Source organism: Alexandromys fortis, unplaced genomic scaffold, assembly GCF_014885135.2.
Source record: "Alexandromys fortis isolate MF-2015 unplaced genomic scaffold, M_Fortis_MF-2015_v1.1 scaffold_1, whole genome shotgun sequence".
NCBI lineage: Eukaryota > Metazoa > Chordata > Mammalia > Rodentia > Cricetidae > Alexandromys > Alexandromys fortis.
Genome location: NW_026067927.1, coordinates 15,943,302 through 15,967,423, shown reverse-complemented (window position 1 = coordinate 15,967,423; position 24,122 = coordinate 15,943,302). Strand labels below are relative to the sequence as shown.

General features: G+C 50.2%; 1 protein-coding gene across 1 annotated transcript; it reads right to left on the bottom strand.

The window, feature by feature from the left end:
- Positions 1 to 504: 504 nt before the first annotated feature.
- Positions 505 to 23,427, bottom strand: Calb2 (calbindin 2). Its single transcript, XM_050144292.1, has 11 exons — positions 23,299 to 23,427; positions 13,451 to 13,527; positions 12,421 to 12,510; positions 10,177 to 10,257; positions 6,988 to 7,044; positions 6,316 to 6,393; positions 5,814 to 5,869; positions 5,469 to 5,508; positions 5,187 to 5,240; positions 4,042 to 4,113; positions 505 to 1,113 (listed from the first exon to the last, which is right to left on the bottom strand). Exons 1-11 carry the CDS (start codon positions 23,390 to 23,392, stop codon positions 997 to 999), a joined length of 816 nt encoding a protein of 271 aa, XP_050000249.1. The 5' UTR covers positions 23,393 to 23,427; the 3' UTR covers positions 505 to 996.
- Between the last annotated feature and the right edge of the window lie 695 nt (positions 23,428 to 24,122).

Sequence of the window (24,122 nt, the reverse complement as noted above, 5' to 3'; positions counted from 1 at the left end):
ACAACCTTAGGTGTCATCCTCAGAAATGCCACCCACTTCCTTACAGGCAAGGTTTCTGACTGATCTAGGATGGCTGGCCAGAACCCCTCAGGGATCTTTCTGTGTCTGTCTCCTTCATGCTGGGGTTACGAGCACCTGCCATTTTGACATGGGTTCTGGGGTCGGATGCAGGTCCCCGCGCTTGCGAAGCGCGTGCTTGGCCACCCAAGCTATCTCCACCACAGCCTTGTTTCTGTTTCTGAGGTTAGCCTCAAACTCACTGTGTAGCCAAGGATGCCTTTGATCTCCTGATCCTCCAAGCATGTGCCACCACAGCCTTAGGGAGTCTTAGGGGGTCCTAAGCCCAATCAGGTAGCCTTGGTGCCCTTCCCACCCCTACCCCTGTGGCGTCACAGAGAAATGTTGCCCATGACAAGAAGTGGGTGAGTGTCCACGGCAGAACATTTCCACTTTATTCTCTGTAAACTCTTCTTTGGTAAACAAGAAGACAGGAATCCCCAGGATTAAAGGAACACACAATTTCAAGAACACAAGAGGGCAATCGCCCTCCACCACAGGAACTCTGAGAGGACAGCTACGTCATTAGCAAGCTGGTAGGCAGAACCTGGAAATTCGGGGTTGATGGTGACCTGGGGCAAAGGTCAGGGGCAGCAAGAGGAGAGAGTCCATTCTGTTGGACCCCGAAGCCTAAATCATACAGCGAAGGAGCTCATGCATCACAGCGCAGAGACTAGGGGAGCTCCACCCGTGCCCCCACCCACCACCCACGTGACTGGTGATCCACAGCAAGCAGAACTGTCCATCCGGCCAGGGTTGGGCTGGGGCAGCTCGAAGGAACGCTATCAGCCACCCGCTCTCCTTTCCTGCTCCACAAGGTGGTGTGCGCAGGTTGCAGGGGTGGGGAGGGTTGGTCTTGCTCACTAGGTCTGGGAAGGCGTGTCAGATGGGGGCAGGGTTTAGGGGAGGTGCAGAAGCAGCCCCTGTCCCTTCACCCCTTTACATGGGGGGCTCACTGCAGAGCACAATCTCCAGATCCTTTCTGTAGAGTTTCCCCGCCTCAGCCAAGGACATGACGCTCTTCCTGTAGGTGGTGAGCTGCTGGATGTTCATCTCCTAGGAGGGAGAAAGAGGTGAGCGCAGACCTGGTGCGCGGGCTCACACAGAGGAGTTCCCTGTCCCTGCCACTGCTGTGCACACACTCACAAACACGGTAACAGTGATGGTCTCTGTAGGAGTCAACGCTACACCTCCACTTCCCTAGAACTCCATTTACTCAGGGCAAACGTGGGTCTCTAGGTAATGGAGATGAGGTCAGGAAAGGCCCCTGGCCCTGTCTCCAGGCCTCCTGGACCATATGTCCCTAAGCTGCCTCCATTTTAATCAAGGAGGGTTTGTTTATCTTCTGTCTCCTCTAGCAACAAAGCTCACCAGCTCTCCTGTGTCACAGGCTTCCCGTGGTCTTTGGGGACCACTGAGGTAGAGAGACCATAAACACATGCCTTGGTGCATATAGACCGGAGGCCAGTTGTTTTTTTTTAAAAGTAAACAGGACCATCAAAACCCGAGTCCTTATGTTAAACAGGCATCATAATAACTGCCTAGGATACAAATGGCCCGCCGGTCTGGCATACAGCAAGGTCACCCTAGCAATGGCGGAATGGCTATCTTTTCTTGTTCTCATCTCTGGCTCATCCTCTCCCTCCCCCTTTCCTCCACTCTTCTCCTCCTCTTAAGTGTTCCTACTGTTTTGCATTCTGTTGGTATTCAAAGCCAGGGCTTTTTAAATGCTAGACACATACTGTACCACCAAGCTGCACCCCAGGCCCCTTTCCTTATTCTTTTTTTTTTTTTTTTTTTGTGGTAAACATTGGCAGATACCTTAAAAAATATACTTTCCCTTTCATGTTGATGGGTCCTTATCTCAGTTCTGCTGATGAGAAAATAGAAGGATAAAGACTAAGCTTCTTACTAAAAGGCTGGATCACCTCATCAAAAATATCTTCAGTCCCGGAGCCTCAAACTCAACCTACTTCCCTAACCTCTCTGTGTCCTGTTCCTCTTTCATGGGGTTCAGCTGTCAGTGTTTGCCTTATATAGCTCAGAGACAACCTCTCAAATCAGTGATTCCTAGTCCTACGCCACTGTCCCCATCCAAATCCATTCTGAAAGCCTCTCTAGAGCGAGGAACACCTTCCCTAAAGTTGTGAGGTTCCTGGAAAGGTCATGTACACAGTGAGAGGGACATGTGCCTCAGTTATCAACCCCAAACTTGAAAACAATTTCAGGGGGAGTATGGCAGGGATGGACAGCCTAATTCTTATGTCTTGGGGGTTCCATTCAAAACTTGGAAAAGGCCTTAGTTTGCTACCACAGCCTTAGGAATGCCACGAGCTATTGAAATTTAGCCCCTTCTAGAGTCCCTAGTATTAATCTGCTTAGAGACCTTATCATAGCCCAAGCTGGCACCCTTAAAACGAGGCTGCACCTGCTGTGTGAGCTCACCCCAAACGGCCTCTTCCATGCCCAGCTTAGGTGCTGAGATTTAGTGACGCAGATCTCCTTCTGATTTTCCCTCTCCGCGTCTAGGTGCCAAGCCTGGGGCCTGGCACATGTGGAAGGCACACCCCCTTCTCCAGCCTTCAGGGCTGCTTCCAAACCCTAGCACCTGACTCCCGGCTTTTGTCTGCACCACTGGGGCTGACCTGTGCAGCTCTGTGCTCTCTTCTTCACACTGGTGAGCTGATGCCCATGAAGTGCAGGCCGCTGAGGTATAATGCATGTGTGCGGAGTTTACCAACCTCAAGCATTAGGCGTGGTCTTATAAGAACTAATTATACTTCATTAATGTGATTCAAGCCAAAGACGGTTCTTCTTGCAGCTTCCTAATATTCACTGGAGCGCATATGGCTACATAAATGATTTTCTGTTGGGATACAGTGTCAGGAAAGAGGTTTGCTGGGCTCTAAGACTGGCTCTGGGGAAGGCTTTCTTCTTCCAGGAACCATCTGAACCCTTCTCACTTACATTAAAATGTAAATGAAGTATGAAATCAATGAAGGCTGTTACTCAGGGTGAAGCCGCAAGACCAGAAAAACCCTCGCAAAAGAAAGAAAATGAACCCAGAGGCTGCAGTGATTTTTTTTTTCTGAAATTGAACATTAAATTTAGCTCTTATTTGGCAGCCAAGGCGTTTGGACAGCTCGAGGAGATGCAGAACGTTTGTCGTCTAATTAAAGCAAGCAGCAGTCACTTTCTCTGTGAAAGCCATCGTCTGGCAGGTGAAGGAAGACGGTGGTCGGTAAAGGCCCCTGCCTTCTGGTCACCATTCCACCCGATCCTTCCCACCCAGGGTTCAGAGGTGGGACGGCTCTGGAGGATTCCCAAGAGGCAGTACCAGGCACAAAACCAGTTTTCTCAGCCTTTACTTTGAGAGAAACAAACTCTTCATTAATTCTCTTCTAGCCTCTTCCCTGGTCCTAGGTTCTGCAGTTAATGAATTTGGAACAGTTCTTACCCCTGTGGGCTTCTGCCCTCCAAAATCTCTCTTTGTGTTAAAAGTTTTTCATGATGGCCATTTGGCTGGTGCATCTACAGGATGGGCTATATCAGTATGGCCACCACCTCATGGCGGCATCAACCACAATAGTCAGCACACAGAAGCAACACGTGGGCAAAGGAAGCACATGGGTAGACAGAACGATTTACATATGGAAGGCAATTATCAGCTCTAAAGGGGGAGAATTCTGACATGTGATGACATGGTACCCACGGCAGTGGCACCGGCAGATGCAGACTGCAGTGCAGCAAGAGATGGGAGAACCGGGTTGCTATGGGTGTGGGGTTTCAGCTTTACAGGATGAGAGTTGCAGGCCTGCTGCTGCTTACACAGTGTGATGGATATACTGGATGGATCCAACAGTCTTTAAAAATGGTTACAAGGACAGCCCAGCCCACAAACTGCCACTGCCTTGTCACCTCAGATCAGAGATGAGAGAATTCATTCTCAGCCTCTCCCAGCCCTGGGCTCATTTCCTCACTCACCTTCTTGTTCTTCTCATACAGATCCTTCAGGAGGGCGTCCAGCTCATTCTCATCGATGTAGCCGCTTCCATCCTGAGGGTGGCAGCAGAGAGCTGTCAGCAGCCTGCTCTGAACTCCAGCCCCAGTCACCCTGATCACAGCTCTTTCCCCCACCTGGCCTGTGGGTGCGCCTGTGTATGTGACAGTGTGTGTGTGTGTGTGTGTGTGTGTGTGTGTGTGTGTGTGTGTGTGTGTGTGTGTGCGTCTCTGTGTGACTGTGTGTCTATGTGTGCGTCTCTGTGTGATGGTGTGTCTGTGTGTGCATCTGTGTGTATGACGGTGTATCTGTGTGTGCGTCTCTCTGTGTGTGCCTAATCTTCCCATTTCTCCGTGCAAAGAGAAGTGTTCAGATCCTACAAGGAGAGAATAATGCACTTTCTGTCAACACCAGTCCATCGTTCAGTACAAACTCCCGGGATCCTCTTCTGGTGGTGTTACTCATTTGCATTGTGATATAAATGAGGTCCCAGATGCTTAGAGTTAACTGAATTAATTGTTAAGTCAACCGCCAACCCTCTCGTTATGAAGGAGACCACCAGAGCCACATGTGCAGGGGCCGGGTAAGATTGGGGTGGGACTAGGAGGTGATTCTCACCCCCAAAGTCCCAGAAAACAACTGGCTGATCTATGTATGGTGGCACAAACACCCCAAGCCTGCCATTCTAGCACTTGACAGGCTGAGACAGGAGGATGAAGAATTTAAAGGCATCTCAGTCTGCACAGCAAGACTCTGTGTCAAAACTGAAGCCAAATAAATTTAAAAAAAAAGATGGAAAAACCAAAGCAACCAAACAAATAACCGCTCTACTGCCATATCATGACCACACCCTGACTCTGAGCACGGGCTTCCTCCGTCAACTGTTAAAAACCAACACACAAACCCAAAACCTGTTTTCTATTACGTTAGTAAGAAATCAGATCTGTGGACCCCTGTAGGTCAGGAAGCAAAGAGTGCCATTTGCCTTCCCACGTAACAGAAGAAAGAATCCACAGGCCCAGGAGACCCCTCTGGAAAGCGGGTCTCTTCCTACGGACCAAGCAGTTCTGGCCATTGCCACCACAGGTGACAAGTTTCTGCTTTCTCACCCCATACTCTTCCCTCTCACCTTGTCGTAGAATGTGAAGATGGCATTGAACTCTTCTGAGGTCAGCTTCATACCCTGGAAAGACCAAAGAATTAGACAATTCCCAAAATGTAAGTGTGGGGGAGTAAGGTTGATGTGTGAGAAATCATATAAGTCCGCATGACTCTGTCTGTGTGTGTGTGTGCATGTGTGTACATGCATGTGTGTGTGCATGTGTGTGTGCATGCATGTGTATTGTTGGAGCAAAGGAGGCCAGAGAGATGAGAAGATGGAGGGGCCAAAAGAAAACAGAGACATTGGTACCTGGAATTTCAGCAGGAAGTTTTCTTGTACCGGCAAGAGTCTGGAAAGACAACATTAGAGCAGAGATTAGAGGACATGCCATGGGCAGCAGCCACTCAGACAGGGGAGCAGGGTAGAGAGGCAATATCTATAGCCATGGACATGATCACGGAGCACTTTATAACCAGGAGTTAGTTGGGATGTTAAAAATAAATAAATAAATAAATAAATAAATAAATAAATAAATAAAAGAAATGGACAAAGTGTGGTATCAAGATTTCTAGTTCTAGCTGGTTTTGTTTTGGGCTCAGATAGGGACAGCAGCACAGGCCTGTCCAAAGTGACACCAGGGTGGACAACACTTACCTAGACATCTCGGAGAGGCCCAGTTTGCCATCTCCATTCAAGTCAAACATCCGCAGCTGTTGGGAAGAGAAAGAGGTGACAGGGTTATCTGCTTGACCTTCTCACAAAAGGGCCTCCCCCTGCCATCTTTTCCACTGGGGTCACTTGAAGCTAGGGATCAGCGAGGCCCAAGTCAGTCACTGGGGGAGACAGTGAGGATTAAGTACCAGCTATCTCTCCCCTTCTGGGGGTGCTGAGATACAACAGCCATCACTAAAGGCCCACCTTTCAAGGTTCATCCTCTCCTGGAGCTCTATCAGTTCCCATGGAAACAGAGAACCCCTGCCCCAGTATCACTGTGCTTTGGGGATCAAATCAATGAGGACCAGCAAGGATGCATGCAACTCTGAACTTGCGCCTGCCACCATGAGTCGTCGCACATAGGCCTGACCCATCAACAGAGGAAGGACCCTGGGGCTGGGAGCCCATAGCCCACACCGGAAGGGGCGAGGCTAACACTTACTATGGTCTGGGTGTACTCCTGGAGTTTAGGTTCATCATAGGGCCGGTTGGCCTTCTTCAGGAGGTCAGACAGGAACCCCTGGAACACCAAAGGCCTCTTGAGCCCGACTTGCTCACAAAGCCCCTCACCCATTCACTTATGTACTCATTTAGACAAAGCTAATCTTTGAGCTCTACCAATACATAGCTTTTACATTTCTCTTCTCAAAACCCTTATCACTTGCGGTATGACCGTAAAGGCCTCTGGCTGGCTCCTGGCACATACAACCTTGCCCACAGAACAGATGATAGAGACTGGCTTTGATTCCCACATCAGAACCCAGTACACAGGACCCAGCTGCGCCCAAGGATCACTGATTTCCCAGAGGAATTGGGGTGGATGTTTAAGTTAGATAGCCAGTCTCCTGGGATTTCCTCAAGGGTACCTGTATTAGAGCCCAGGATGCAGAAGAGGGTGGCTTGGCTAAATGCTTGGTCCTGCAGCTCCCCACTGCAGACACAGGTCCTTCTGAAGCTCAACATTTGTGCCGGGATCGAGTACCCCTAAGGAACTACAAACCCATGTTCCTCAGCCAACAGGCCCTTCCTCCCTGGTTCTCGAGATGCACCAAGACTCTGGCCTCAGCCTCATTCGCCGTGTCCTCTACACCATAGCTAAGGCCACCAATCTTACCTTGAGCTCATTGGCTTCGATGTAGCCACTTCTGTCTGTGTCGTACTTCCGCCAAGCCTGCAACGAGAACGCCAACCTATTCCCAACACGTGTCAAACCCTGCCACCTTCCCCTGTTCTCTGTAATGGGACAGATTGGGTCTTGGTATCTAAGGATGTTAAGGGTCCTCACTCTACCAGAGGACATGAGAGTCTCTCAGTCAAGGCTACACAGAAAAGGGGGGAAATGGCCCGGATGAGATCTCTTACTTAAATCTGAGACAGGCTCAGGCCCTCTTTTATATTTGCTGCTTTTTTTTGTTCATTGGGGGAAGTATGGTGTGCACATCATTGCGTGCCTGTGGAGGCCAGGGGACAACTTGTAGAAGTTGTCTTTTCCTTTCAACGTGTGGGCTCTGGAGCTTGAACTCAGGTCATCAGACTTGGCAGCAATCACCCTTAGCCATGGAGCTATTCCGCTGGCCCCTGGGGCCCTCTTTCGGATCAAGCTGTAAACTAGGGTTGACCTTATCTAAGTGCTAAGCAGGCTGCTTTGTTCAGGGACATAAGAAGGACCTAATGGAGCTTAGGTTTGTTTTGGGTTTGAGGTTTTCTTTTTATTGATGAGGAGTGAGGGATGAGGCAGGGGTATGAGGAGAACTCTGGAAGGAGCAGGAGCTCCTCCATCCCTCCACCATGATGTCTTCAACAGATGTGCTCAGTGGTGAAGCAGACTCTGCAATGCCGCTGTCTGTGTTAGACTGTCCCCCAGACACCACCCCTCGACCTTCCTTATCCCCTCCTCCCTTCGCCCTTTCTGAGATCTCCCATCTTCCACTCTCACTGCATATGGTTTAAGGAATATCGGCCGCCATCTCCAGGGTAGCATGTGACCTAGGCCTCTAGTCTCCCCACTCTGGCCTGAGTTTCTTCTTTGGGCCCAACTTGCTGACCACAGCGGCAGCGTTCTTTAACTCCTTCATAGACAGCCTCAGCAGGGTGACCTGGGTGTCTGGCCACCATGAAGACGGGCAGTCTCCTGGCTTCCAGCTCGGCGGGCATCCTGACTGAGCTCACAAGGCATTCTAGACCAGAGCCACCTGGGGAAGCTGACTGAACTACAGACACTGTTAGATAACAGGTCTCTGTTGCATGAAGGTGTTACGCGTAGGGGATAATTTGTTACATAGCAACGGGTAGCTTACCATGTTCTGAGAACACGGGTCCCATAGACAAGGGCTCTGAAACCATCAGATAGGGGATGAAGAGAGAGGGCATGGAAGGTACTGCCTGGGTCCATGGCAAAGAGTCCCAGGGAACCTTGTTCCCCAAGTCTTTGGTCTATTTTTGTAATTCATAAATTTTTTTTAGGCTTCTTTCAAATTTTGTTCTTTTGACTTTTCTGCCCACCACTCCTGGCTCCAAATCTACACACAAATACCATCCACACTGGGTTTCTCGAGAGGGGGGGAAAAAGGTCAGATCTCTTCCTTAAATTTTCCCTCCAGCATGCTTCCACCTCTCTACAGGTGCATTTCACGCTGGCAAGAGTTTTAGAACTTGGAAACAATTTAGGGCAGCGGATCTCAGCCTGTGGGTTGCAATCCCTTTGGGGGTGGCATGTCACATATCCTGCATAAATTAGATATTTACATTAGAATTCAAAACAGTAGCAAAATCACAGTTATGCAGTAGCAATAAAATATGGCTGTGTTAAAGGGTAGCAGCATTAGCAAGGTTGAGAACCACTGAATACTAATTCTATCAGAAAAAAAAGATTTCGTTTTCACTGTATACTAGGACATTTAAACTTGTTTTTTTTTTTTCAAGTTATGAAACACAAGCAAATCCATACAGCTTGGGTAGCTGTCACCCAGTCCTCTGCAGGGCAAAGTGTCCAGACGCTGTCCTAACCACAGTCTGCAGCAGGTTTACCCCTGCCTCTCCAAGCCCACCTCTGCTCTATGCAAGCACTGGGCTCTAAGCTCTCAACTTCCTTTCCCTTCCACCAAGCTGACCCGATTCTCATTTGCAGAAAGGAGTTAAAGAGACCTGGGCTTTGTAGAACCTCAAGGAAAGTCCTGAGGTGTTCCTAAAATTAGACATTAAGTGGTGTGCTGTGCGGGATGCAGTCTACGGGGGAACACAAGCCCTGCAGGGGTTCTGAGGGACCATTTCATGTTTGGGGATGCCAAGAATGGAAAGAATGGCTAACCCCAGGAAGAGGTGGTTCTGGGGTGGGGATTCCAGGAGGTGTGTGTGTGTGTGTGTGTGTGGCTGCGCTGGCTCTGCAGATATTCCCAGGTTTAGAAGAGCAAAGGCATGCAAGAGTATAGCATTGTGTCAACCACATGGAGAAAAACTACAGAGAGTAACACACACGTACACACACACACACACACACATGGAGAAGGAGAGAGGGAGAGAGAGAGAGAGAGAGAGAGAGAGAGAGAGAGAGAGAGAGAATTTGCTTCTTTTTAAGCATCTCTGATTCTTCAAAGCTACCTGCATCCCCACTCCCAGACCAGAGATGGAACAGGGACCAATCTCCGCATCTCTATAAAGAAAGGAATGGGTAGACACAGCCCTATCTTCCTTTCCTATTTCCTCCCTGTTTTCCCATCCTTCCCTCCTCCCCATTCCTGCTTTTCCTTCTGTGTTAGGGACAGAGCCCAGGGCCTTGCACATGGTGGGCAAGCACCCACCACTAAGCTACATCTTCAGCCCTCCCCCCCATCCATTTTCTATAGACAGAAAAGAAATGGACCCTTCCAAACAATGCCTCCGGACACATGCTCAGGACGCACCAAGACAGGCAAAAGAGCTGAGGGTAGAATTCAGAACGTCAGTTACTGGCTTATAGAGTCTTGCCATCACAGAAAAACTTGAGGAAAATCTTCTAAAGCACCATAAAATTAAGCACATATCTGATGTTTGGATGAGCTGCACCGAAAGGAAGGACTCTGCCAGCCTAAGAAGTGGTTCTTTCCAACCTGGGGATCTCACTGAGGCATGAGTTCTGAATCAGTGAGGCAGGGCATCTACAAGGACCCAGGTGACATGGCTGCTGCTGCTACTGCCAGTACGCAGACCACACCTCAAGTAGTAGGGCCCTGTGGTTAGCATCTCCAGGGATTTTCTGCAGCGTCAGGGCAGGCCTTCTCTGTACCCAAGAGGAAGGTAGGTCTCCCTGAGCGGAGAGAAGGCTTACCTCCATAAACTCGGCGCTGGAGCCCACATGCTGCCTGAAGCACAAGAGGAAATTCTCTTCAGTCGGCAGGATCTGCGCCAGCTGGGAAAAACAGAAAACTGCATCAATATTGGGGGGGGGGGCTGGGGACACAAAACGGACATCAGGGAGCGGAGCAGGCTTTCCCACAGGATGGACAGGAAATGGCTGCCGACAGGCGCTATGGAAGTCACATTTGGCTCTATATCATTTCCTTCCTTGACTACAGAAGCTGGCAGCTCTTCTAAGGGATAGAAGGTTCTAAGAATAGAGCTCAGGTTATCCCAGTCTTTATAGTAAGGGGCAGCTTGATAGACAAAGAGAGCACTCCTTTAAACTGTGGCCACCCAGACTAAAAGGAACACTTAGGGGGATGGCCCTCCCCGAGTGTTTAAAACCTGTAAGAAGTGCAAACTGATGCAGATAGATGGATGGATGCCTGGGATGGCCTGCCTTACTCCAGGAAAGGGGGCCTTTACAGGTACCTCGGTTGCGAGGGTAACGGCACGGTCCAAAGTCTAAACTGGAAGAATGCAACATCCCAAAGGGATGTTGTTGTATTGACTGCAAATTAACACTTTAACAATTCCGTTCTTAAAAACTGCAGATACCCTCCTTGTATCCAACCCAGCTGGCAGCCTAGGTAACTGCTCTCCATCCTCTCCCTCCCCTGCCCCTTGCTTCTCTCCCAGCAACCCAGGGCTAAGGCAAATCCTAACCAGTTTAACTAAATGAGAGAATCCTGATTGGCTTTGGAATAGGCATGTGACTCAGTCTAGCCAATGACATGTGAGAGGAGGGCTGCTGTGGTCTGTAGGAAAGGTTTCCTCGTACTTAAAGCGGGGACACGGTCTGCAAACGGACATTGTTGTCTGTGGATGTGATTTCTGGAATGTCCAGCCATCGGGCCACAAGAGTGGGTAAGACAATGGTTTTTTGGAGCAGGGGACAGAGCCAAGAGAGGCAGAACAAGAGCCAACCTTGACCACGGTCTTACTCGTTAGTAGCATCTCTTGATTTAGGTGAGGAAGAGCAAACCACGGCCAAGTGCCACGCGTGACCCGAGCCTTGTTTGTAAAGTTCCAGTGACACACGGCCCCACCCATTCTCTTTGGGCTGCTTCCCTGTTACAGTCGCAGGCAGCATTGAAGGGTTAGGAAGAGTTAGTGGCCGATACTCCACACCCACCAACCCCGAGACATTCCTTATAGGTTATTTCTATTAAAGAAAACGTCTTCTGACCCCGAGATTTACAACATGGGCGTGTAGAGCATGTCTAGCCTTTTAAATTGGGTTACAGTGTTGTTCCTCAGTGGCCTGAAGGGAAACTGCCTGCTGGACACAACTTCCCCTGCAGGTGAACTGCCTTCAGCTAAACTGGAGCTGTCCTGTCCGCTGTCTAAGCCCTGTTCCTACCCGCCCCCATCCCGTGTCGTGCCCCCACCCTGTCCTCGTGTCCCCCTGCCCCGTCCCGGCGCCCCCCTCCTTGTCCCTGTGTCGTCGTGCCCCCCCCCCCCGGGAAGATCTACGGTTCCCTCAGTCCTTGGATGGAATAGCCTGTACCCAGTGACTTATTGACTTGGGCCTCCGGGTGAAACACAATCTATGGTACAATCTAGAGAGTTCTATCTGCGGTAGGCCAAGGCAGAGTTGGTATCCCCGCTTACCTCTCTCTCTGCCCCTCGCGAATCATCGTCTCTTCCTTTCTAGTCTCTGCCACACGCCACAACCCCAGAATCTCTGTCTCAGACTTGGCTTGTAGAGCACCTGGTCTACGGTAGCATTAGAACAAATCTTTATCCTGGAAGAGCTAGACTCTAATTCATGTGCTACCACCATCATACTGACCTCTGGACCACGGGTCATAAACCAGTGATCATAGTTGACATACATATTTATGTGTAAGTCTGGCTATAAATGTGTGTGCATGTGTGTACATGCAAGTATGTAGAAATTACATGGAATATGTTATGCATGTAAATTATCTACATAAAATACATGTTAAGTTTGATTTTTAGGTATCTACTTCTGCTAATCAGTCTTCCCGCTTGGCTCATCAAACATTTGCAACTTCTGATGCTCCCTCTTTCCTCCGGTGACACCCAGAAAAAGCCCGGTTTGTTCTGCTTGGTTGGCTCAACTGCTCGGGTGGGGATATTTCAGGCTGTGCCTGAGCGTAGCGGAGGCACAGGGACTTCGGCCCTCAGCCAGCCCCGTGGCTCTCACCTCTGCCATCTCGATTTTTCCGTCTGAGTTCTTGTCATACTTCTGCATGAACTCCTTCATCTTCTCTCCAAAGTTGTCGCTCTTTGACATCTGGGAACAGAGAGAGGAGGCTGATCTTGCTGCCCTGTTACCTAGCAGTGAGGCGCTCGGTGAAGCAGAGCTGGGAGTCATTTCGTGTCCTGGACACATGACTCAGGAACCAGAGATGCCGGAGCTCAGAGGGTCAGTCTCTACCTTAGATCTCACTCATAGGACTATCAAAGGGAGGCAGGACACATCATATTCTGTACCACGTGACTGGATGCACCCTTTGACCCTTGAGACAGGTTTAGCCACAGCTCCATAAGGGGTTTGGACTGATTTCCAACACTCGGACGCGAGTTACAGCTTTTTTTTTCTTTTTCTTTTTTTTTTAAATATTTATTTATTTATTATGTATACAATGTTCTGTCTGTGTGTATGCCTGCAGGCCAGAAGAGGGCACCAGACCTCATTACAGATGGTTGTGAGCCACCATGTGGTTGCTGGGAATTGAACTCAGGACCTCTGGAAGAGCAGACAATGCTCTTAACCGCTGAGCCATCTCTCCAGCCCCGTGAGTTACAGCTTTTAGCATAACCCAGTTCAACCCATTATTCCACAGTAGGTTCCAGCATTTAGGCTGTAGGTGTTTGAGGTCCTCTAAGAACCCCATCTTGAGTTATAAACCTTCGGGATTCTGGACTTTGTCCCCTAGAAAAGATATATACATGCATACATAAACACATACCCATGTAGTTTGGGGGATTGATCAACTCTTGGCTTTCTTGATGGTTATCTCTCTAAGACACCCAAGGAGATTGGGATGAGGTATTCTTAGGGGGAAAACCCAGCTTTTCTTTATATCCTTACAAATGAAAGACTCTTAAGTGTTAAGACCAAAGAGACCCCAGGTCTGCGGACTGGGTGCAGCACAAGACAGGCCATCCTCATACTTGGATAGGTCAAGAGGACCAAAAACCCCAGGCACAGGGGTGAAGTGGAGCCTTACCATGCCAGAGCCTTTCCTTGCCTTCTCCAGCTCCTGGAAGAAGTTCTCCAGCTCCTTGCCTTCAATGTACCCATTTCCTGTAAAGACAGGTGAAACGAACGAAAAGGAATTAGCCTTCGCGCTAAATAGTAAGACTAAGGGGAGAAGGAAGATGCCAACACCCTGGGAAACGTTGTCCTGCTAGTCTGCAAACAGGTGTCTAGGTGTAAGGTCAAAAAACACCTTAGTTTTTTGATGCAAGGACTCTCTCTGAACCTGGATCTGATTATCTTGGCTGGATCCGCTGGCCATAGTGACTTTAGGGATCGACTTCTCTCTCTCTCTCCAAGCTCTAATGCTACAGATGAGCACAGCCACATCTGGTTTTGCTCTGTCTGCCGGGGATCACACTCAGGTCCTCTGCTCTCTGCAGCCAGCTCCCCAGCTACTAAGTAGGGGTTTTGTATGCGAACCACACAGCCTATTATGGGTGCATCACCAATATCAGTGTTGTTTGAGCCCAGTTATCGGTGTCTAAGCGCAAGATGAGAAAGGACCCGAGGAAAAAGTGCAATGACCAAAAGCAGCTCTGAATGTCAAAGCCCAGTTTGTCTGAAGATCACATAAGTAGGGAGGGGTCATCTAGGTCCTTAAAACTGGAGGCTGAATGACCCAGACACCAGTGCAGAGTTAGGCGCACGGCCAAGGTCACTGGTCTGTGCTAGCTCTTAAAGGAGGGAACTCAGACAGGGCTAAGGCGGCAGCTCCAGGATTTACTGCACATCGGAATCCCTTGAGGATCATTAAAAAAATATGGATGTCTGGCTCTCACCATTAGACATTCTGATACTACTAGCTTGGGGTGTGAACTAAGATTGTGGCTTCTTTTTATGACTCCCAGGTGCTTTCCCTGCGTGGCAGCGTTAGCCAATCACTGAAGTCAAGTTCCACATCTGATCAACAGCAGGAGAGCAAGGTCCCTGTAGAGGAGGTCCAACTTGAATCGTTAAGAAAGTGGTCACGTTCTTCAAGGGCATATGGAATTGCAGACTTAACAGAAGAACAACACGGAAGCATTTGCCCTGGCCTCTGTGCAGTGCATGGGGGTGGGAGGATCTCTCTGGGGCCTCTCTTCCTAGTGCCCCTGAGGTCTTGACTACCAAATGAATAACCTTGGAGGCCATGCTTCCTGGAGAAAATGCTTCAATAAATATCGTGCCGAGAGAACTGCGCGAGATGAATTATGCATTTATTTTTGTCCACAAAGAAAAGGTGATTATTGGGTTCCTCTGGGATGAGGCCGTTGTCTTTTCTTCTAGGGTATTCTACAAAGTGCTTCGGGAGAGTTGGAAATTCACAAGAGGATGAGGCTTGTTGGCCAGCTGGGGTGAGGTGGGGTGAACTGGAACTTTCCAAGCAAAGAAACAGAGGTTTTGGTGATTAGCCACCAAGTTGGTGCCCAGTGACTTTACTCTCCCGCTGTGACCTGACAGTTGTCCCATTGCTTAGGTGAAGCTTCCCTGTGACTAAGAACACAAAGCCTTAGTCTCTACACTTTCTCTTCTTCTCCTGGGAGGCTTTACAGGTTAGACAGCGTGGTAGGAAGCTGAGCTCAGCTCCGAGGCCATCTGCAGCTTCCAGAAGGCCGAGGCTAGGATGGGTGGGATGGGGGACTTAGAGCTGGTACTATGAGCATGAATTAGGGTTCATGATATAGAGGCCACAGGGACCGGGGGCCGGGGCCCAGGTCAGGTACATGGATGAGCGTGTGTTTCCTGGGAGTGTTAGAAGGTGGCTGATGGGAACGGGAACGAGAGGCAGCCACATGAGGAAAAACAGCCTTCACTCAGCTCTGCATAGCATTCCTTACCAAAAGCCCTCACCTGGGCCTGGCTTCACATGGCCTGTGATGCTCTGTCATTTCTCCAGTCCCTGTACCTGCTGCATAGGGGGTTGGCCCTTCCCATATAGGGATCAATGCCGGTTTCTCCTCCTGTGATGCCCAGACTGTGAACATCGCCTCTCTGAATCTCAGTTTCTTCAGCTATAAAATGAGAATAACGATAGAGCTTCCTTCTGTAACTGCTTGAGAGAGGCAGCAGAAGAACAGTGAACTTAGGCCGGGTGCTGGCCCACAGCAGTACTGTGGAGGCCGAGGCAGAAGGATCAGGAGTTGCTCCCTGGATGAGAAGGACCAGTAACTTTGCCAATTTAAGCCTGAGCTGCCTAGTTGAGTCTGTGTAGTGAGGCCCTATCATGGAAAAAAAACAAAATCAGCAACGAAGACGGCAAGAGAAAACGAAGCGTGTCGGCCGTCATCACCACCGTGTGCTTGCCTCTGCTCCATGTTAGGAACACTTGGGTTTTGGACTACTAACTGATGATGTGATCGAATAGAGGTGATTTTCCCAAGGACCTTAGGGCAGGATGGGTAAGAAAGAACTCTCCGAGAAGTCCCAGGCAATCAGAAGAGGGAGGGGGAGGAAGAGTAGACTTGGAGGCAGGGAGAGGGGGCCAGGAGTGGAGATGGTGACTTGGCACCAAGAAGCCCCTTTCCTGGATACTGAGAGCAGCAAGAGGGTTCCCACACATGCAGTGTGCCTGAACAAAAGGAGAAAATTGAGCTACATGCAGCAGGCCTTCCTGTTTCAAATTGAACTACAGCTCCAAGCTGCAGACACGGCCCTGTTCCCACAAAGCACAGAATGATCCACAGGGATGAGAAGAGCCATTGACAGTGGACAGTGAGAAGTGGGGGGAGGGCAGATACACAGGGGGTCCAGAAGAAGGATTTCCACCACTGGGGGCGCAGACCTTCCCTCTAAGGCCACCCCCAACCATCATTGAGCAGGCCCTTTCCTGGAAGGCTGGGCTACAGGAGCAGTTGGCCAATATCTTTCTAGGGAGATTTAAACCCTGGCAAGAGGCTTGCTTTTTCTGTGACCTTGTTACAGTTCAGGAGGTGGGGGGATGGGGAAGCAAATCTCATGTGGATGGGCATTGATAAAGATGTGGTTACCATAGTAACCATCATTACTAGCCTCCTTCCAACCATGAACACAAGGGAGAGGGGCTGAAAGGAAGCCAGGGACCTTGCATCCTTCCTGAGCCTACTTTTGTTTCCGTATTTCAGCACTGTGTACCTCAAAGCTAAGGACAGATAACATTTCATTATTATTAATCTGACCACAGAGGATTGGAAACTATTGACTGAACGGTGCTGTACCCCAGAAAGGTTTATTTGTTCCCCCGTGAGGTTTGTATGTACAGATTTTCTGAGGTGAGCAGGCAAAGGGTACCCAAGGAGAAGGACGGACTGTCCCTTGATCTAGAACAAGTCAGTTCCGCTGGGCCTCAGTTTCGCTCTCAAGCCGGCCAAACTGCTCCAACCCTCTCTGCTTTACAGATCCATCAGGAGAGTCACACAAAGTGACGTTTTGGAAACATCCTGGAAGCTGCAACATCTATAAATGGAAGGAATCACTTTTTCATTTCCCCACCTCCTCAGCCCTAAAGGTTTCTGACAACCACCACTCTCTTTAGGGTGCTGGTTCTCAACTGGGGGAGCTTTGACAATGACGCCATTGCCTGGGCTCTGCACCAGGTGTTTTCTGACTTAATTGATGCGGTGCGGGAGCCTTTCGAGCTCCCACAGCTGGTAGGACATTTCAGACATGGAGGTGTAGAGCCGTTACCTGGGGATCTTGTTACAGTGAAGTTTAGCTTGGTAACTCTAGAGTACCGCGGAAGAGCTGGCTGTTCCTGCATGGTACGTGGACTGGTGGCAACCTGGGAACTTGTTAGAAATGTAGGCTCCAAGCCGAAGCCGGATTTGTAGAGTGCCACAGAGCGGATGTGAGATATTAGCTTGAATTCCTAAGCCCCGTCCCCAGAAGGAGCAGAATCACAGAACCCCTCCCTTTGCTTTCTGCACCTCTGGGTGAAGCTGTTTAACCAGGCCTCAGGTGCTCTGTGATCGCATGTGGTTAAGTATGCCCAGGAGACTTGTCAGTTAGTTTGAATAGCAGGCACTGGCTATTTCCAGAGGCCTTCTCCTTTCTGCCTTGCTCTCTAGGTTTCTGCCCCACCGACAGACAGGTGCTATTAATCCCACCTTGGAGGAGAGGACTTGGTGTTGGGGTTTCCGTCACACTGCTAACAGGGGCCACAGTGTCCTTTTCTTCATCCCGGGGATAAGGTCTGTTCATAGCTGTACTTGCATGGGTTTCATTATCCATCACATATACACGTATGCTCCCCACACCTCTCCTAGTGACTCTGGGGCGGGGTGGGGGGATGCCCCAGATCTGCAGCTCATGGGACAATGTTTGGACACTCCATTTAAATCTACTCTCGGGCTGGGCTACTTTGGAATGGGGCTCAGGAGCTAGGATGGGTCCCCTGAACCTGTGGACAGCTGGCAGCCTGACGCTGGGCTGAGTCCCAGGCATGCGGAGGCCAGAAGGAAGGGGCAGATTGAGCAAGAGGTAAGACTGCAGAGCACCAACCAGGAGGGGAGAAGGCTAGAGCCTGAGGCTCCAGATGGGGCGGCTGGGCACAGGAGGGCAGCTGATGCAATCCACCAGGGGGGGATGCCAGCCGGCCAAGCACTGCCGAGGCCCCGTTCTTGAAGAGTCTATTGCCTGCTCTATTAATTCTGGCTCTGTGGGAACTGAGGAAGATTTCCCTGAGGGGCCTCCTGAGCTCCAGAAACCTCCCCAAGGGCCTTAGCTAGTAAAACCACCTATGCCTGAAATGGGAATAAGCAAGATGAAACAAGGGAGGGGCATAGGGCATCTGGGCTGATGGCTGCCTGGGCAAGGCCGGCTGAAGGAACTTGTCAGTACAAACACTTCACCCCAGCCTTGCTCCTTGGTTACCTCTCGGGGGAGCCCCAGCTGTTCACAGACCCAGCTTCCCTCCTCCTGGCTGGTGCAATCACAGTCCAAGAGGCAAGGGGATGGCTACCCAGAGGAAACATGGCTCAGAGCTGATATACCGTCTACACTCCACACCAAAGGGGACCATTTGTGAAACAATTAGCCTGATGGTGAAACGGACCCGGGGACTAGGCAGTCCACAGGAGCTGCCCCAAGTGAGGCGGGAGGCTTTCCCAACACGCCTTTAATGCTGATGCCAAGCCCTGCTGAAATGTCTACAGGGTTTCACTACCGAATCAGAAGAAAAGCCTTCTTCAAACGTATAACACCTTGGTCCCCAGACCTAGACCCCACTGACTCTAATGAACTGAGACCCAATATGTGTGTGTGTGTGTATGTGTGTGTATATGTGTATATATTTGTGTATGTGTGTATGTATATGTGTGTATATGTATGTGTATGTATGTGTGTGTATGTGTGTGTATATGTGTGTGTGTATGTATATGTGTGTGTGTGTGTGTGTGTGTGTGTGTGTGTGTGTGCTGAGGCCAGAGGTCAACCTTGCATGTCAGTCCTCAGGGATCATCCATCTTTTTGTTGTTTGTTTTATTTTGTGGGTTGTTTTTTTTTTTTTTGATAGGGTCTCTGGCTGGCCGGAAGCTGGCCAGTGAGTTCCAGGGTGCTCTCCCTCTCTAGCCCCACCTTGGGGTTACAAGTGTAATCTTGTAATCTGATTTTTTAAAATGTGGTTTCTGACGGGCAAACTCAGGTCTCCGTGCTCGCGATGCCAGCACTGTATCATGAAGTCATCTCCACGGCCCCTTCCTGTGGTTTCTATGAGTCTATGATGAGCTTAAGAATAGTAGTTCTGTTGAACTGTAGACATCTGAGTCAACCTGTCAAAACTTCATGCCCACTGTGCATCTGGTAGCCTTGTTTTCACAAGTCTTCCCGCATTGCCGTGTGTGTTTGTGTGTGTGTGTGTGTACGCACTCCACTAGAAACAGAGCAGGCAGTGTGTGGGGCTCTAGGAGGGCCTGCCTGGGCATCTGGTTCTGGTCTTCAGTGATATGTGGTTTTTCAGGACACTTCTGTTAGAACCACTGGGTTTAGGGGGAAGAGCCCTTGTCAGTATTGTATGTTGGTCCCTTTTATTATAAACTTCCAAAGTCCTCAGTGTAGGGGACCTCTGAGTCCCACCTGATAAGGAACAAGACTCAGTCCTTAGGAAAGGCTTTGAGATGTTAGCTCATCACGACTAAAGTGGATAAAGCCTAGAAGACGCTAAGTAGGTCTCCGTACCTGTAGCTAGGTACACATTCTCTGGGGATAGAAAATGTCCATAAGGTCATTTCCTTCTTACATAGTAAAATCAGCTTACCTTTGAGTTTTGCTATCATCTTAAAAGTAACACTTTTGGGGACCCTTTTGCGCCTTTGCACAGACTCGGTCTCCCTTTGATGTACTATTCTGCGTGAGAGCTGAAAATAATCCACTTTTGGGGGTTTAGTTTCAAATAACTCCTTTAATAGGCTTTTTTGTTTGTATTCCTTTCTACATTCACCTATACTATATAGGTCACATAGATCCTCTATTATATATAGGATGCAAAATATATTCTACATATTATATAGAATAAAGGCTTGGACCAAGTGAAACCTCTCTTGGTCCATGGATGTCGACTTGCTCCTGGCAGCGTACTCTTCTTACTCTTCTGTATTCTGATTGCTTCCAGAAGATTGGCAGGACCCCTCTATTCCTCACAGGTTACCTGTGGACTAGGAACCTGGTAGCATCTGTCAGAACTGCACAGAGAGAATATGTGCACTCTGTCTGGGGCATCCAGCCCTCAGCCACCTGGCTCGCTCTCTCTCTCTCTCTCTCTCTCTCTCTCTCTCTCTCTCCTCTTTCTCTCTCTCTCCTCTTTCTCTCTCCCTTCCCCTCTCCTTCCCTCCCCCCTCTCTCTGTCTCTCCCTCCTTCTCCCCTCTCCCTCTCTCTTGCTGTCTCTGTCCCTCCTCTTCCCTCTTCCCTTTCTTACTGGGTTGCTGATGGTCAAACCTAGAGCCTGGTGTATGCTAGATAAACATTCAGATAAACAGTGCGTCTCTGAGCCTCATCCCATCTCTTTTTACTTTTGATTTTAAGATAGAGTCTCACCACATCGCTCAGGCTGGCCTGAAGCTCATTCTGTAGCCCAGGCAGTCTTTGAATCTGCAGTCTTCATCCTGAACAGCTGGGTATAGGCCTGTGCTACCAGGCTTCACAGCCACTTGGATTTTAGAGTTAAGAAATTGTTGACAAAGTGACCGGGAAACAACAGAGTGAAGATTTCAGATACTGTGTCTCTCAGAGTGTGGAGGGGACATGTAGGAAAGCCCCAGAGCCTGCAAAGACATAGGATGGCTTGGCTGCCACCTCACTGATGCCCGACACTGCAGTAGAGAGACTCCCAGTGCCTACCCTTGGTCAGTGAGGGAGAGCCAGGCTTGTAAGGGGAAACTAGAAGAAATCTCTGGCTATTTCCTGCAGTTCCCCACTCCCCAAATGCCTGCTCTTCCCTCCCCACTGCCAGTGACCTCTTTGAAAACACTCTTTGAATGAAGGAACTAGGTAGCGCCCCTTCTTTCTGTCTGGAATGGGCTGAGTAAGGGTCACCACCCCCAGCCCCAACCTCCAGTTCTTCTCTGCTGGATCAAGGTCTTTTCTAACGTGCCTCCTTTGTTTACAAGAGTCTAGAATAGTAGGGAGGTGGCTTCTCTCCCTGGTGCCTCTCATTAACTGGGCTCCAGTGAGCTCACTCCAGGGACCCTGTGAGCTGCGGAGAGTGTCCCAGGGGTCTTTAAGGTACTGAGCAGCAAACCTCTTATAATGGATCCTTAAGTCTCAAACAAAAGCCAGCACAGGTAAGAGATCCTTAAGGCTCAAACAGGGCCAGACAGCTGAGGGGATGAGATGTTAGGTGCTGCAGCCTTGGGATGGTAAGAGGTAAAGGAGAGGGTCAACCATAGAGGCACAGAGAAAGGCAGCCCCAAACTTCTAGGTTTCTCAGTGGAACTCCAGTTTGTCCACACAGGCACTTGGCGAGTCACATTGCTTTTGTTTCTGGTCCCACCTGGGACTTTCTCCAGGAGGTGTGTGGGTGCATCCAAGGATCCCTTTCTGGGATTAAAAGAATCACCCACCACCTCCAAAGCTGGGCTGAGGATCTTTCGTGGGCCAGTGTACACTCTACAAAAGTCCGCTCTCCCTATGCCAGGAGGAGTCCCCTCGAATGGGGACCTAAGCCCCAGCTGGAAGCCAGCATCACCAAGCCCTGTGTCAGCTTCCTCCTCTACACAAGAAGCATGTGCCCAGAAGCATCCCAGAGTGGGATTCAAAAGGGGGCAACCGTTTTTTTTTTTAAAGTGTGGTGTCTCAAAACAGACCTTAAAACAAGGTTTTCACGATGATTGAGAGGGTTTGTCCCCAGGGAAAAGTCAGCTGTTTATAGCTGACTCATCTAGCGGGAGCCCGGTGGCATAACCTTCACAGCTTGGTAACTTTCCTTGACTCATTCAAGTCTCTGGCGCAGATACACGGGCCAAAGCATGTCCCGCACGAAGCAAAGCCGGCAGGCTGCAATGATGCTCTTGGAGCCCTTTCCGTCCTGGGCAGCAGGAGCAGGGAAATGAGATACAGCCCCTCCTCGGTCCCATTTTTCAGATTGAGCAACTGAGCCACCGCCTTTAGGAATGCTCAGGCAGATTATGTCCTATCCTCGGATACCTAGGCACCTAGTCCCCAGCTTTCTCCGTAGCCTTCAGGGAAATGGAGCCTCACCTATTGGCACCCTCAGACATTAACCCTTTCCTTCCCACAGCACTGAGAGCAGAGAGGCTCTCTGGGCACCTGCCTTCATACTCTGCCAAGGGGATTCAGACAGGAGGGAGAGAGATCAGGGAGTTATCAACTGATAAGACTCTTTCCCACCCCCTCCCTCTCAGTCTCATGATAAACGCCCCGAGCTGCAACCCTGCCAACAGGTCTGAGATGCTAGTTCGTTCTGGGTTCTCAGCTTAGCCGGGGCATTGGAGAGTAAATTGAAATGGCTTTTTTTCCCTCTTTTTTTTTTTTTTTGAATAATGGAAAAGTCTACAGTAATATCAGAAGCTGGGAGTGGGGGCAGGGGAGAGATGAGGGGTTGGGATGTTGGTATGTGTGCTCTTTGTATACTCGAGTACTGTGGATACTTGGAATCTCAGGTGTGGGAGTCACCTCCGAAGTCATTCATCCCGACCTCACTTTTTGGGTTGGTCATTGTGAAGACCACCTTAGGGCAAAGTGTTGGTCACAGGGGTGTTTAAGAAAATCGCCCCCACCCACAGACAGAAACTCAGGGTACCTGAGTCTCTACTATCAGGCAGCAGGTTGGGGGCTAGAAGCAGGGGCCTCCCTACCACACCCACATACTGGTGGAGTTGGAAGAAGGGTAAATTCCTGGCTTGTTAAGAGCCCCCCAAACCAATTCTCTACTCCTGCTCCTGGCCAACCGGGCCCCAGATTCAGAGGAGACCCCCGAGTTTCCCTTCAGGATACCCAGCTATCTCCATCTCCTATACTGACGATGGGGGTAAGGAGCAAAAGGGGCGACATAAGCGGGGTTCGGAGACCTGTGGCTACAGGGCTGGAGGCAGAGCGTTAGCTTGAAGTGAAAGGTGGGGAAGGGGGCAGGGGAATCCTGGGGAGCCTCCCCACCTCCTCTCTGGGAAAGCTCCGACTTGCTCAGAATGTGGGCCCTGGGCACCCTGCATTGGGAAAACTTACTGACAGTTGTCACCAGGGCAGCTGGGCGTTTCCCAAACTCAAGACCCCAGTAGGCTCTGCCACCAGAAGAAACCCCTTGAGGGAGGGCAAAGCATACCTGCCCACATTGAGTCATGCCAGTGACCCCTTTGCTAACCTCAGGTCCCCGGGGGTCAACAGACCCAGAAGTTGGGAGATTTACTGACCGTCTGCATCAAAGTGCTTCCAGATTTCCAGGAACTGCGATGCTGTCAGCTCGGCCAGGTGCAGGTAAGGGGGCTGCTGCTGCGGGCCAGCCATGGTAAACCGCTCCTGGGCTCCTGGAGATCTTAAGCCGCTCAGCGTTGTCACCCGGTGCCGCTAGGCTCTGGTTCTCGCTCTGGGGCTGCGCGCCACGCTGCCTTTATAGGCGGCCCGGAGCTGCACCGCATCGGGCCATCAGCAGGGGGCGCGCACACTCAGGGAATCGCGCAGGGCGCGGCGCTGCACGGGCGGAGGCCCTGGGCTTCTCTGCCGCGGTTCCTGGGGGTCTCTGAGAGAGTCTTCTATGAGACTCCTGGGTGCCTACTGGGGACACCTCAGACTTTTCGGTGGAAATGGGAGAGGCTGCTCCTTCCTTCCTTCCTCTCTGTCTTGAGGACATCCAGTTACTAGCCGCAGCAGTAATATTACTAACGTAGCAAAGCTAAGATTTGAACCCAGAACCCTTTCCACGCCCTCTTACTCTTTCAAGAAGGGTGGGGTGGGGACAAAATTGAAGGAAAGAGTTTTTCAAGGTTTATACTGTAGGTGGGCAGCTGGAATCTGCACGGTGCAGGGAGGACTCAGATGGGATGGAGGAGGTACTTCCCTGTAGGGTACCTCTCTTTCCCCCTCCGGTATCTGCCACCTTCTGGACTTTCTGTCAGGACTTTCTGGTAGGACTGACTGTCCAGGGAGTGGAGACTGGAGCCTACGGTTCCGTGTGTGAACCTCACCCACCTTGGTCATGGTCGTAGGTGCAAGGCTACTCCAGCGGGTAGAGAACCCA

Coding starts and splice junctions, on each gene's coding strand:
- Calb2 (XM_050144292.1), bottom strand. CDS start 23,392: ATGGCTGGCCCGCAGCAGCAGCCCCCTTACCTGCACCTGGCCGAGCTG. Junction 5,509..5,813: donor GGCCTCTCCGAGATGTCTAG/GTAAGTGTTGTC, acceptor TTGTCTTTCCAG/ACTCTTGCCGGTACAAGAAA. Junction 5,241..5,468: donor ACTTCCTGCTGAAATTCCAG/GTACCAATGTCT, acceptor TGGTCTTTCCAG/GGTATGAAGCTGACCTCAGA.